Genomic DNA, 12501 nt, shown 5'->3' with positions numbered 1-12501 from the left:
TCGCAAGCGGCCGCTGGGACGCGGTCCACCCGTACCTTCATGCCACCTCTAAGAAGACGACGACCTAACGCCTTCTCGTGGAACATGACGCATGCTATATATACATCGCTGGAGCATCAATTTTAATTGCCCCTACTTATGATATTAAGACAGACCGTGGTGAGACTATAAACACAAGCACACGCCGCTGTAATCATGGTTTCCCCAGGGCCCGATAACGCACGCGATAGTTCTGGAAACATTTTAGCGGCAGGCTGTCATCAAACACTCGGGGAATTCAGAAGAGCTGGGGCAATTTTCTCGTCTCCCGTTGTTTACACAGATAGTGGAATCTCAGAGCATGTGTTGCTCAGTGAACTGACAGATTCTCATCCCACCCACTGAAAACACAGCCCTGCACAACTCACCAGAATAATTGCTGAAAAATGCCCCTTTTATCACGCAACACAGCGACAGGAGACGTGGGGACACTCAGTGAGATACAGCCACACTGCTTTTTGTGTTTAGTTTGTTGTCCTTCCCTCGCACGTCTGATTAGCACGGTTAGCTATGTACAGTGCAAAATAGGTTAAACGTACATACATACAACATCCAAGAGGGAGAAACTAAAATAATGGGGACACGGAGACGTGGGGACACTCAGTGAAACGTTTGGACACCATCTCTATACCAGATAGACAGAGTCCATTCCCACGTAGTGCTTGTCCCGTGGACAGCCCTGGCTTTCGCAAAGACATGTGGGACTTCCACCACGAGCTCGGGGCCATGGAGATCGGTACCCGAGTGGCATCAACGCGGCCCATCATCACCCGACTCCGCAGCCGACGGCGTCACGACCGCTGACAGGCCGACGGCGACTCGGCGAGCGATGAAAAACTTTGGAGATGTTCTGTCAGTGACGGAGAAGGTGGCGGTGATGGCGGCAGGGTCTCTGCACTCACGCTGGCAGTTCTTGGCGACGATGGCGTCCCCGAAGTAGCCGGTGGCGCAACGCTCGCAGTGCCGCCCGGACGTGTGGCCCACGCAGCGCAGGCACTCGCCCGTCACCGCGTCGCACGCACCCGGCGTGGACAGGTCCACGTTGCCGTTGCACTGGCACGGCTGGCAGGTGCTGCCGGGCACGCCGGGGCTCCCGTAGTATCCGTCGTCGCACCTGCGACGGAGCAACCGCGTGACCGTGAGCGCCGCCGCAGCGGAGACTCGCGAAAATATCTTCCGATGGAGCCAAACGGGTGGTAGGCATTTACAGGTTATAAATGTTTTTTCGTTTTACAACAGTTTTCGTCGCAGGGCAACGGGGAGGGTTCACAGAGCGTGTGGAAGCAGCGCGTCTCGCGACGACGCACAGGGGGAAAGCGCCGCCATCAGGGGGGATTGGATGAGGTGCTCCTATACAAATAGCTTCCCAAAACACTTGTTGTTGATGAGAGGAGAGAGTCAGTCATAGCCATAGGCAATGGCACTCACACAGCTACACAACATATCATCGTCGGCAGGTTATTAAATTGGTCACTTTCCAATTTACATTCACAAAGAAATCTCAAACCGTCACACACAGTCACATCGAAACATTTCCTCGGGGTCAACTGCTCCTCTGGTCACCCCATCCTGCCCTCCCCCGCGGGGTCAACTGCTCCGCTGGTCATCCCACCCTGCCCTCCCCCGCAGGGTCAACTGCTCCGCTGGTCACCCCACCCTGCCCTCCCCCGCGGGGTCAACTGCTCCGCTGGTCACCCCACCCTGCCCTCCCCCGCGGGGTCAGCTGCGTGGACAATCGCGACATTGAGCGTACAACCACGGGCGCGTCACACACCACCCAGCCCTGGTGGTGGTGGTGTTGTTGCTATGAACTCGAACCAATGTTCCGGGACTTATCAGCGCTGCGAGCGATCTGTAACAGACGCCCTCGTCGGAATGAGCGATGCATCCCAGCGTCCCGCCTCAGCTGTCCGCGTCCGTGAGCCTTCAAGGGCCTCCTTTCAAAGGCGGGCAGAGTGGACGGGCGTCAGGTGGCGCCTGACCTTCGACCTCCCTAAAATACATCGCCGGCCGCGCTCGTAAAGTTTAGAGGCAGCCGGGACGGGGTTAAATCTGCCAGACGGGCTCCGTGTGCCGCGGGTCATTCTCTGAAGGAGGCTCGTTGTCTCCGTGTTGACGCAGCACAGACGCGCGCGTCGTGCAGTCCGCCTCGAGCTGCTCTCGCTGCTAATAGGGCCCCGCAGCGCAACACAAGGGACGCCTTTTCAGCCGCGATTGGCACCAGAGGAGGCCGCGTGGTGGCGGCTCAGAGGGCAGCGTGCTGAGCCGGCACTGTTGAGATGCTGGGTTCGAATCCGGGTTTCAGACGCTACCTGTGATTTAGTTCGTGAATTAGTTAATTCGTTAATTAATTAGTTAGTTTGTTGATTACGTTTTTGAGCCAGCTGGCCACCTAACATTAAAACTAACAATAACATATTTAATAATCACAGTTAATAGACAAACAACACATATACTGTACTCGTAAACATACTAAATAAATCTATGTTTATTAGCCCGCGTTCTCAAGTCCAACCAGTTGATGGTGGATATCTGTGCGATCGCTTGCGCAGATATCCGCCTGGTTAGTGAATGCCGGCACGAGAGACGGGGATTCGCGTGTGCCGCGAGCATCGCTTACATCCGGCGTGCGATCGTGATGGACAGGTGGCATGCCGCACACACACACACACACGCCGGCACAGCGGGCGACGGACTCTACCATTCTGCCGCTGCTGAGCAACTCGAGAAGTTAAGCAGGGTTGAGCCGGGGTAGCGCCTGGATGGGCGACCACCAAGCACAGAACGGTGGTGTAGGCTGCGGTGCGGCTACGCTCTCAGCAGAGGGCAGGGCAGTAACATCCATTGCTGCCCTCGACTGTTGCAACATCTACGCTGTCCATTATCACCAATCCGCATTGGCCGGTGCGGTGAAGTAAGGTCGACTAACCCCCAAGATCTGCCCGGCGTGGGAAGGCCGTCATCTAGCTGTGGATTTCTAAATGTGCATGGTTACAGTCTTCAACGTGACGACAAATAAACATCGGCAGGGGTGAAGATCTGGGGAAATTTTTACGAAAAATAACGCTTAAGATCGATGGAAATTACTGCATTACTAGTGAGTCAAAGTGTTGGGTTAAGGAATGAATCAGTAAATACATAACAGAGGTCACCATGGTGCCTGATGAGATTCAGCACGCTTATTGGTAACAATATCTTCTTCATCTTTCAAACAAAGCAAAACAAATGAAGTGGAGGCGAGCAGCGACATCACGCGAACAACTGACGAGGGATGGACACACGTGACTCCGCTCGAGCGGTGACTGAGACGGGAACGGAGCACAGAGAGACGGCAGAAGAGACGGTAACAGCAACAGCAGCAGCAGCGGCGGCGGTCGTAGAGAGATGGCCTCACAGAGGTCGGAGGTCATTACTGGACAGGAGCAGCTGGGGAAAGGAGGGCATGGGGGAGGCCTTTGCCTGGCGGTGGGGAGTTACCGCCGACAACAACAACAGCAACAACAACATGTTAATTTGTTAATTAGCCAACACGGCGAGCGTAGAAGATAAAATTGGTGCACAGTGGTGAAGACAACCTCTGCTTGAAGTTCTATTCTGGGAAAACGACGCAGCGTGCTTTACCCTAAGAGGCAGCGCAGAAAATAGAAAAGCCTCAGCCTACTTTTAGAATTTCAATGGCACAACTTCTTACGAGACTCGCACAGGCACCACCAATGCCAGTGAATATACAACGATGCATTGTATGCCATGGAATGTAAATACTGTAACTGCTTCTTAATATTTTTGTTTGCAATACAAGCAAACATGTAATGCTACTATGTTCAATTCGATTGAGGTCATGAAGAAGCCCCCCGCGCATGTGGAGCAAAACGTCGGACATCGTGAAGAACAGTGCGCGGAACGACTTGAAAACGCATTGGAGAGCTCAACATTTGAATACATTGCGGCGCTGAGGATATTTCAGAGAATTAAAATCGTAAAGGAGCACTGCTGTTAAATGTTCTATGGTGTTGAAAACATAAACTGATCTGGGCGTATGCATCGCGCAGAGATAGTGAAAGACAGCGGTACACGTGCGACATGGTGCTCGACGTTACGCGGCACGGAAATCAATTTCCCACGCTGCGCCACGGCCCAGTGGCGGCGCACCCCACGGCGCCTCTCACCTGTCACATCTTGCTCCCGCGTAGCCCGGGGCGCAGCGATCGCACAGCATCGCTCCGCTGGGCCCCACGCGGCACGTCGGGCTGAAGCTGCGGGACAGCGATTGCGGGAGGGCGGGGGTGACGGTCAGCTCGAGCAGCAGCAGCCAGAGCAGCAGCGCCGGCGTCGCGGACGCGCGGCGCCACGACGCCGCCATGGCTCTGCCGCGGCTGTCGGCTCTCTCTCTCTCTCTCTCCATTCCTCCGCTCCGTTCCTCCGCTCGCGGCCCTTGAGCGCATTCTTCCGCGCCCGTCGGCCCCGTGGTCACGGCGCTATTTTGGTGAAGCCCTTATTTTTGGCACGGCCAGTTGCTGCCGGGATTGGTGCGAGTCGCGATGAATCACGCGGTGTTAGAGCACGCGGCCAAAGCGAGAGACCGATGGTTTTTTAATGGTTCGGTCTGAATTTTTGAATTATCAAAATTAGCCGCAAATGAGTTTATTGAGTAGAACCATGTCGCGGTATCGTTGGCAGACGCCTATACAGTACTCGTCTGTGAAACACAACGCATGCGTAATAGCGTTCGTCCGATAAGACTGGCGGGGAGTGGCGGCACCTAACTGCCACAAACATCGCGGTCCTTTTTTTTATGATTTAAGAGACTCCCTCGAGATGTCAGGCAGTTAAATACAGAACCGCATCCCGCATCTTGATAAGACCGTCGAATGCAATAGCTCCGCCCGTTCTCAACGACACGGATTGACTTTTTGAGCAGAGGAGGAGGAACGTGACAATGCAGGTTCAACGGAAGGATCACTTCGCACGGTTTCCATTTGGTTTCAACGAAGCCAATCAGAGCGAACCGAACGTTCTCCCCCAGCAGGGCCCAACAGGCGCTGGCACGGAGGCAGTGCCTGGGTTTCCGATACCGACATTGAATCGAGCTGCAGCACAGGGAGCAACAGACAAACGGCGCAACGTGGCACGGCCAACGGATGCCAAACAGAGAAGCGAGAGGGCGCGTTAACGCCGAGCCCATTAATGTCCGATTGGCAAACGTTTACCACGGTCCAATTGATCCTAAATGTAATAATAACTTGATAATTTATTAAATGGGAAACACAGAGCAATTGCCAGCCCTGACTGTAAAACAAACAAAAAGGGACTTTGCAGGGGGAGAGGGGAGAGGGCACAGAACTCAACACAGACAGACGCCCCGGTCGGAAATCAAATGCCGGCCCTCCTTGCTGCGGGGCACGAGCATGACCACTTGGCCACGGCCACCGCCACCACGCTGCCACCCAACGCTCCATGGACGGCGGTGCTCGCCTCCCGTTCACGGCGCCGAGTCGGCGGTGAACATTGCAGTGAAAGTTGTGAGAAAATCACCGCTGTTTCTATAAACCCTCTAAACCCGAAACGACAAAATGTTCTTTTGAGCTGGTGGTTTGCACAAGGCCGAGAGCTTTCGAACTTGTTGCTAGCTCCGCAGAGGCTTCCGCGGCCGCTGCTTTGGCGTGCCGTGCCACTGTGTACGCGCGTGCATGCATACGTGTGTGCGTACGTGTGTGCGTGCATGCTTGTGTGTGTGTGTGTGTGTGCGTGCGTACTTGTTGGAGGGGATGGAGAGAGGGCAGGCACATGGCTGGCAGTCGTGCGGCGTTCCCTCCTGGGCGTTCCCATAAAACCCTGGCAGGCATCGCTCGCAGCGCGGCCCCACCGAGTTGTGTTCACAATTCTAAGGGGGTGACGAGGAAACGAGAGGGAAGAGAGAGGGAGTGTCGTCACGCGTGCACTTGAGGCCCTTCGTACGGGTAATGTCGGTTGTTGACAATGCTTCACCGCGCTGATCGGCCGCGTGTTGGTGAATGAATGGGTGGGTGCGCAGTACAGATCGGGCGCAAAACATCGCTCGCTGCGCGTGGATCGCTGCGCTACCAGCGCTCCACACTTAGTGAGATCCACAGAGGGGGGGCGGGGGTTCCAGATCGACCGGTGCGACACACAAATTTACGTGGCTAGGTCATGGCTAGATTACGGCCAGCAGTGGCTAGATCACGGCGGCTACTGCTGCTGACGACGACGACGAGGATGATGACGAGCTACCCCCTGAGCGACTCCCAGCGTGGGGAACGCGAGCTCACCAGGCAGTTCCCAGAGACGTCATCGCACTCGGTGGCGTGTCCGTGGCAGTCGCAGGGCTCGCACGCCCCGGCGTAGAGGCTGCCGTTGACGCGGCGGTGGCCCCGCACGCACGCCTGCCGCCGCCAGGGACACAACGGCGAGTCAGGGGCCGCAGTGGGGGTCACGCAACTCGGTGGGCGGTGTGGGGGGGGGCTCGAGAGGGCAGGGGACAGGGGAGCCCATCTAGGGTTGCCGCATGTTCCCCGTTTCCCCCGGATCGTGCCCCTTGTTGAGGAGGCAGCTGCGCTGCTGTGCTGGGAAATATTTGAGTCTTCCCAGGACATTAAGATAAAAAAATGTTGTCGGTTACACAGTAATAATAATTATACGTAACATAAGACGAAGTATGTACATGATTACCATATTCTCTGGATTATAAGACACTCTGGAAAGTAAGACACACTCCAAACGTGTACCCAGTGTCAGTAAAGTGATACAAATCTGGCCTCTCACACACACAGACACACATCTACCTTATTACGACGCAACCCCCAAACTTTGCTTTAAACACAGGGGAAATCGAGTGCGTCATGATCCAGAGAATACGGGAGTCGTTCTCCCCGGGCATTGTGAGATATTTCTCCTCCTCCTCCTTCTTGCCGTGACGGATCTCGGTGTTTGTTGGCGTGCCTCACAAGTGGCGACCCCAGCCCGTCCCGTGTGGCCGATGCGTAGGGGAAGTTCAAACGTGTCACGGTCCGGCGGGAGTGGCAAGGAGAACGAGTTGAGAGCAAAGGCGTTTCAGGCGGGGAGAGAGTGTGAGAGGGAGGGAAGAAGTGAGCGCGAAGAGAAGGAGATGTTACAGACCGTCTCCAGGGGAGCTTGGTGAAGAGCCGTGTCAGAAACATCGAGCTCCTCACTTATCTGGGGTCGAGGCGCAGCATAGAGAAGGGTTTTACTGACGGAGGCAGAACAGAGAGCTCAGAAGCACACATTGTATGTAAGAAGGTGAAAAAAGAAATCGGTAAGGTTGCACAGTGTGCCCAAGAATTGTGGGTAAACCCAGGGCATCAAACCTCGCGACAGTAGAGAAGGCCACACTTCGTCGTTGTCAAGCAACGTTAGCCGGCGATGCCTTCCAAGCCGGTGTGTTTATGTTTAAAAATGTATATTTTAAATGCTTCCTCAAATTTAATCCCGATCGCGCTGTCGGCTTCACGGGACGAAGAATCCATTGGCATCGCGCAGAGCTGTGCGACCCTTCGTGTGAGAGAACAGCCCACAGAAGTGGATATCACAGAGCTGCCTCTGAGATCCCTTCTTCAAGTGACCTCTGATCCACACAGTCAAGGGAGGCACTATCCTACCCACTCCGCCTGAGAGGGTCATTCTCAGAGCTGGAGTTTATTCAAATTAAGTACTGAACCAAATTCATCGCGCTAACAAATGTATTTTTGTCCAGTCATTGTTGATTGTGCTAAGACCATCGAATCACTGCACCGGAAAACCTCGGCTGTAATCGCCGGCACTTTGCCTGGATTTGAAACCCGGATCTCAGTGGTGGCAGCTCAGCAGCGCTCTGACCTCTGACCCAGCCGGCCAACTCCCTCATGCCCATATTAGTATAACTTGACAGCCACGTGTTGTGTGGGTTTAACGGGAGACTTTTTGGACACGCTGTGAAATTAATCAAAAACACCAAAGCATCAATATTTTAGGCAACACGTTTAAAGAAAGGTTACAGAGAAACACGAGGAATGGTGTCATTCAAACCCTGGGTTGACAAAATATCTGCAGTCGACCTCTCATGGTGCAGGTCCAATAAGAGGCTTCCATGCGGCGACATTTGAAAGCGTTTACCACGACTGCTGTTTTGAGTTTGTGGCTATGACAGGGGATCGTGAAACTCTTTGAAAAAGCCCCTTTCCAAAATGTTTTAAAACTGCAGCCTCCTCAAGGAAACAGCTTCACAGGCTCCGCTGAGGAACATCAAACATTTCTTAACCTCGCCTCGCGAGAAGGGCAAATGGAATTTTATTAAATGTCAACCTCGCTTACAGTCCCGGCGCTGCACGTCGGCCGTTTACACGCAGTTTTGATCTCCGCACAGATCTCTTGATTGAACACAGGCCGGGCCTGAGACTCCTCGTGACCCTGAGCGTCTACCCTGCAACTCGTGGCTCATCTCACGTCTCTAAGTCAGCAGTACAAAGTCCGCAGGCCCTCTCAAGGGAAACTTCAGCCCTCCCAGTTGCTTCAGTTGTTTTTCCCTCCACATATTTGTATTGTCCCTACTGTGCTATTATCGTTGTCCCGGCACGAGGAGCCCATTTATAAACGCTCGCACGGCCCGCCGCGACTCTCACGCCTCAGAGCCAAGGCTGCCTCTCTCCGTAAAATGCACGTCCACCAAAAGGCCTCTAATGAAGGGGCCGCTGGGACAAAGAAGGGCGTTGCCTCACCCCGCTCGGGAAGGTGGCAAGCTGGTGCGGCGCACTAATAAACCTCGCCAGGGATGAGCGAGCCCTGAGGCTGGAAGTTTCTGCTTCTGTCGCGGCAATAAGCGCACGGAGGCATCATTACGTGACGCCGCGCTACTAGATCCATTTGCGAACGTGGTCGCACGCGGACGCTCTCTGAGCCCACGGTGTCGCGTGACGGTACGTGGACCGAGGTTGCCGTCGTCACCTCGCACGATGTGCCGCTGTAGCCCGGCGGGCATTGGCACAGCTCCACATCGGAGGCGGCGACGGCGCCGCGCATTCCCTCCGCCGCCACCTCCAGCGTCACCGAGCTGAGCCTGTGTGGAGAGAGGGGCACAGGGAGAGGGGCACAGGGAGAGGGGAACAGGAAGAGAGGGGGCGTGGGGAGAGGGGCGTGGTGAGGACCTCGTGCCACGAAGCCGTGGTAATAAGCAGCATCTGTGTAATTCTAGATTTTCCCCAACAAGGGTGCTCCTTAAAGGTTCCTGTTAATGTCATGAATGCCTTCATTCTTGGGCAGCAGAATCCATGCGCGTGTGATGCAGGTAGGCAGAACGCAGGACTCCAAGGGTTGTCCTGTTAAAACTTTACAATAACCCACTGGTGAATCTATTTATCTTTGTTGAGCCGTGGATAAGTGTCTTCCTCTGCTTGTCTGTTTGCCAAGCCCACCAAGAGGCGGTTTACCAGCGTAGAAGTAATCTATCCTCGCTTCACTGGAGCACAGAGATAGCACTAAAGCTCTTAGCATTGTCCAGACCACCAGTTCAAAATAACTGAATGCGTGGTCATTTTGTTTTTTACAACCACCAACGGGCAGCAGTGAAACACAGACACAAGTGAAGCAGGTTTGGTCCTCATTAGGACTCATCAGCACGGTACAGCCATCAATGTTCGCTGCCGGCATGCACCTCTGGCAGCCCCGTACACGGAGAGGGCTGTAACCATTGCACTACGGGGGAACACCATCAGCACTTGCGTGAAGCATTTCATTTGATCACTTCACAATCCGCATTCGTCACTTTGGATTGTACCAGCTCCCCATAGATGGGGGACGCACAACGAACTGGTCATGATTGTCGTCGTAGTCATCGAGACGAAGACGACGACGACGCTCACCGGTAGACGGCGTGTGGCTCGGAGCTGTACGGCACTCGGATGAGGACGGCCGCGAGGTCGGTCAGCACCGTCATGAGGTCGTGCTGCGTCACGCCCGCCGCGAAGGAGGAGGGCAGCAGGCGCAGCGACACTTGCTGCTCCTCGAAGGGGTTCATGGGGGCCTCCTCGCCGTGCCACACCAGGTGCTGGCCGACCCCCTGGGGACGCCGCGGCGTCGCGCCACACGAGGGCGCGGCGGCACCACGCACACGCACGGGGGGGGGAGGGGGGGTGGGCGGGTGGGGGACCACGTGCGTCAGTGGTTTTGCGGACGCGTGTAAATTTTTATTTCCCCGACCATAGTCGGGTTGCGCTGTCGGCATCATTCCACGAGGCACGGTGTCCTCATTCAGTTCGCGGGCAGACCACTTCAACTCTTCCTGCTGAAGAGTGGCCCGCGGTAGTGAATATCGCAGGGCTACCTCGAAGAGCCCTTCAAGTTCTACACAATAACAGGCGACACTTTCTCACCTGCACTGCCAATGACAGTCGTGTCCACCACAGAGTAATATCCATCACGTGTATTTTTTAATCTTAGACATAGGATTGAGTGAAGTTAAGTGCAGGGGCAAATTGAATTCGATTAGGTTTGCAATCTTTGGTGAACGGGCTGACACCTTCACCTCGCTACAGCTGGTCAGCTCCAGATCTCAGCCGTGCTGGGTCAGCACTCCGATCACTGAGCCGCCCATCCAAAGCCCTTCACGTGGTGGCTAAGCCCCCCTTGCTGGGCCCTAACGTGTACGTCCGCTCCATGTCGCGCTGCTTGCCCCCTTACCTCCAGGATGACCTCCAGCCGGGCCCGCACGGCCGGAGCGAACATGTCCGGGGGTAAGTCGTACGACAGCGTGAAGCTCAGCTCGCCGCCGTAAGCGGTCAGCTGCAAGGGCAGACGATGCACCAGAGTTACTACCATCGTCATCATCATCCATCATCAATCATCAATCATCATCGTTATCACTGATTATAAATTAACTACGGGAAATGATGAGCAAATCCCTGTACTTTAAATGAGAAAATGTGGGCCACGTCTTAAATCCTGAAAATCCCCTTTTTGAAAACGGTTCTCCATTGCAAAACCTGACCACCCAGAGGACAGAAGACGCCACGAAATATTCAGAATCATCTCCCAGACGGCACCTCTCCCTATTGTAAAGCAGCGCCTTCATCGTCATCGTCAGCATCTTCACACTCTCTGCATAGTAGCGCATTCTCCCTATTATACAGTACACTATTTTTCTTTCGAAAATGCCTTCAAAAGTTTATTGTGCGTTTTTATTTCCGGAGCGTCTTGTGGTCTGGAGAATAAGATACTGCATGGGAAGCACCTTATAAATACTAAGCAACGATAACAACGACGATGACGATGATGGTGATGATGGTGATGATGATGATGACGATCACCTTGTTTCCCAGGTAGGGGCTGGAGGCCGCCCAGTAGTAGGAGGCCGGCAGCACGCGCCGAGCCATCGTGTTGTTGACGCTCAGCTGCAGCGGCCCGTCGAAGCGGTCCTGCGTGGGCAGCATGGCCTGCTCCCCGCGCCTATCCATCAGCCGCCAGCCAGACATGTCCGACACCTGGCACAGACGATTGGGGAGAGAGGGGATGGCCGCATCAGCTGATCAGGGCATGGGACACGGGGCACGTGGTACGGGACACCGGACACGTGGTACAGGACACGGAGCACGTGGTATAAGACATGGGGCACATGGTACGGGACACGGATCACGTGGTATGGGACACGGAGCACGTGGTACGAGACACGGAGCACGTGGTACGGGGCACGGAGCACGTGGTACAAGACATGGAGCAAGTGGTACGGGGCACGGAGCACGTGGTACAAGACACGGGGCACGTGGTACGGGACACGGGGCACGTGGTACGGGGCCTCACCTTTGCGCGTGCCCAGGGGATGCTGTCGCACATTCGTGTGACTCCGAAGCAGAAGCACTCGGTGCAGCCCAGCGCGTTGCTCTCCTGTAGGTTGTAGTGGCCCGGCTTGCAGCTGTCGCAGTGTTTCCCCTGCACATTGGACTGTGGGAGCGGCGACAGCAGCAGCAGCATCGTCATGGGCCTTGACCTATCCACTGCTGCTTTTATGCCTCGCCATCTCTCAAGGCCTCGCAGTTCAACATTCCGTCTCAATTATGCACGCGGTTCCGTTTGTCTCGATTTGTTTTCATTTGGCGCCTTCAACCGCAGCCACACGTAGCACTCTACTTCCATGCTCCCCGCCCTTGCCAACTCGCCCTGACTCAGGCACCGAAGTAGGATGGGAGGAGGCTCCCGTCCCCGAGGGGCCGCTCGGCGTCTCTGCCCTACCTTGCAGACGCACGGCTCCTTGCAGGGGTCCTTGTTGATGCTGCCCTCAGTGCTGCACTTGCACTTGACGCAGTTGGGGAAGCCCTTGTAGCCAAACGCGCAGCGGTTGCACCGGCTCCCCGCCGTAGCCCGGCTTGCACCGGCAGCTCCCTGGCGCCAAGCCTGACGCACGCACGGAGGGGCAGGGATGTTACCGACGGGCTTTCGGGTCGTGCCGAGCGACGCGCTATT

At 55.3% G+C, this 12501-nt stretch overlaps 1 protein-coding gene across 1 annotated transcript in view; it reads right to left on the bottom strand.

Moving 5' to 3' along the window:
• Positions 1–12501, bottom strand: part of LAMA2 (laminin subunit alpha 2) — a 97956-nt gene that overhangs the window by 42111 nt on the left and 43344 nt on the right. Inside the window, 12 exon segments of the mRNA XM_061569562.1 lie at positions 942–1153; positions 4206–4292; positions 5793–5920; positions 6327–6440; positions 7174–7230; positions 8995–9106; positions 9909–10105; positions 10726–10827; positions 11352–11525; positions 11842–11982; positions 12271–12384; positions 12386–12432. Of these exon segments, the coding sequence (XP_061425546.1) occupies positions 942–1153; positions 4206–4292; positions 5793–5920; positions 6327–6440; positions 7174–7230; positions 8995–9106; positions 9909–10105; positions 10726–10827; positions 11352–11525; positions 11842–11982; positions 12271–12384; positions 12386–12432 (1485 nt within the window).

The sequence above is a fragment of the Lethenteron reissneri genome, chromosome 43, assembly GCF_015708825.2.
Source record: "Lethenteron reissneri isolate LAM-NWPU_2019-01 chromosome 43, ASM1570882v1, whole genome shotgun sequence".
In the NCBI taxonomy this organism is placed as follows: domain Eukaryota; kingdom Metazoa; phylum Chordata; class Hyperoartia; order Petromyzontiformes; family Petromyzontidae; genus Lethenteron; species Lethenteron reissneri.
The sequence above is the reverse complement of the archived record's forward strand: the minus strand, read 5'-3'. Positions and strand labels throughout refer to the sequence as shown.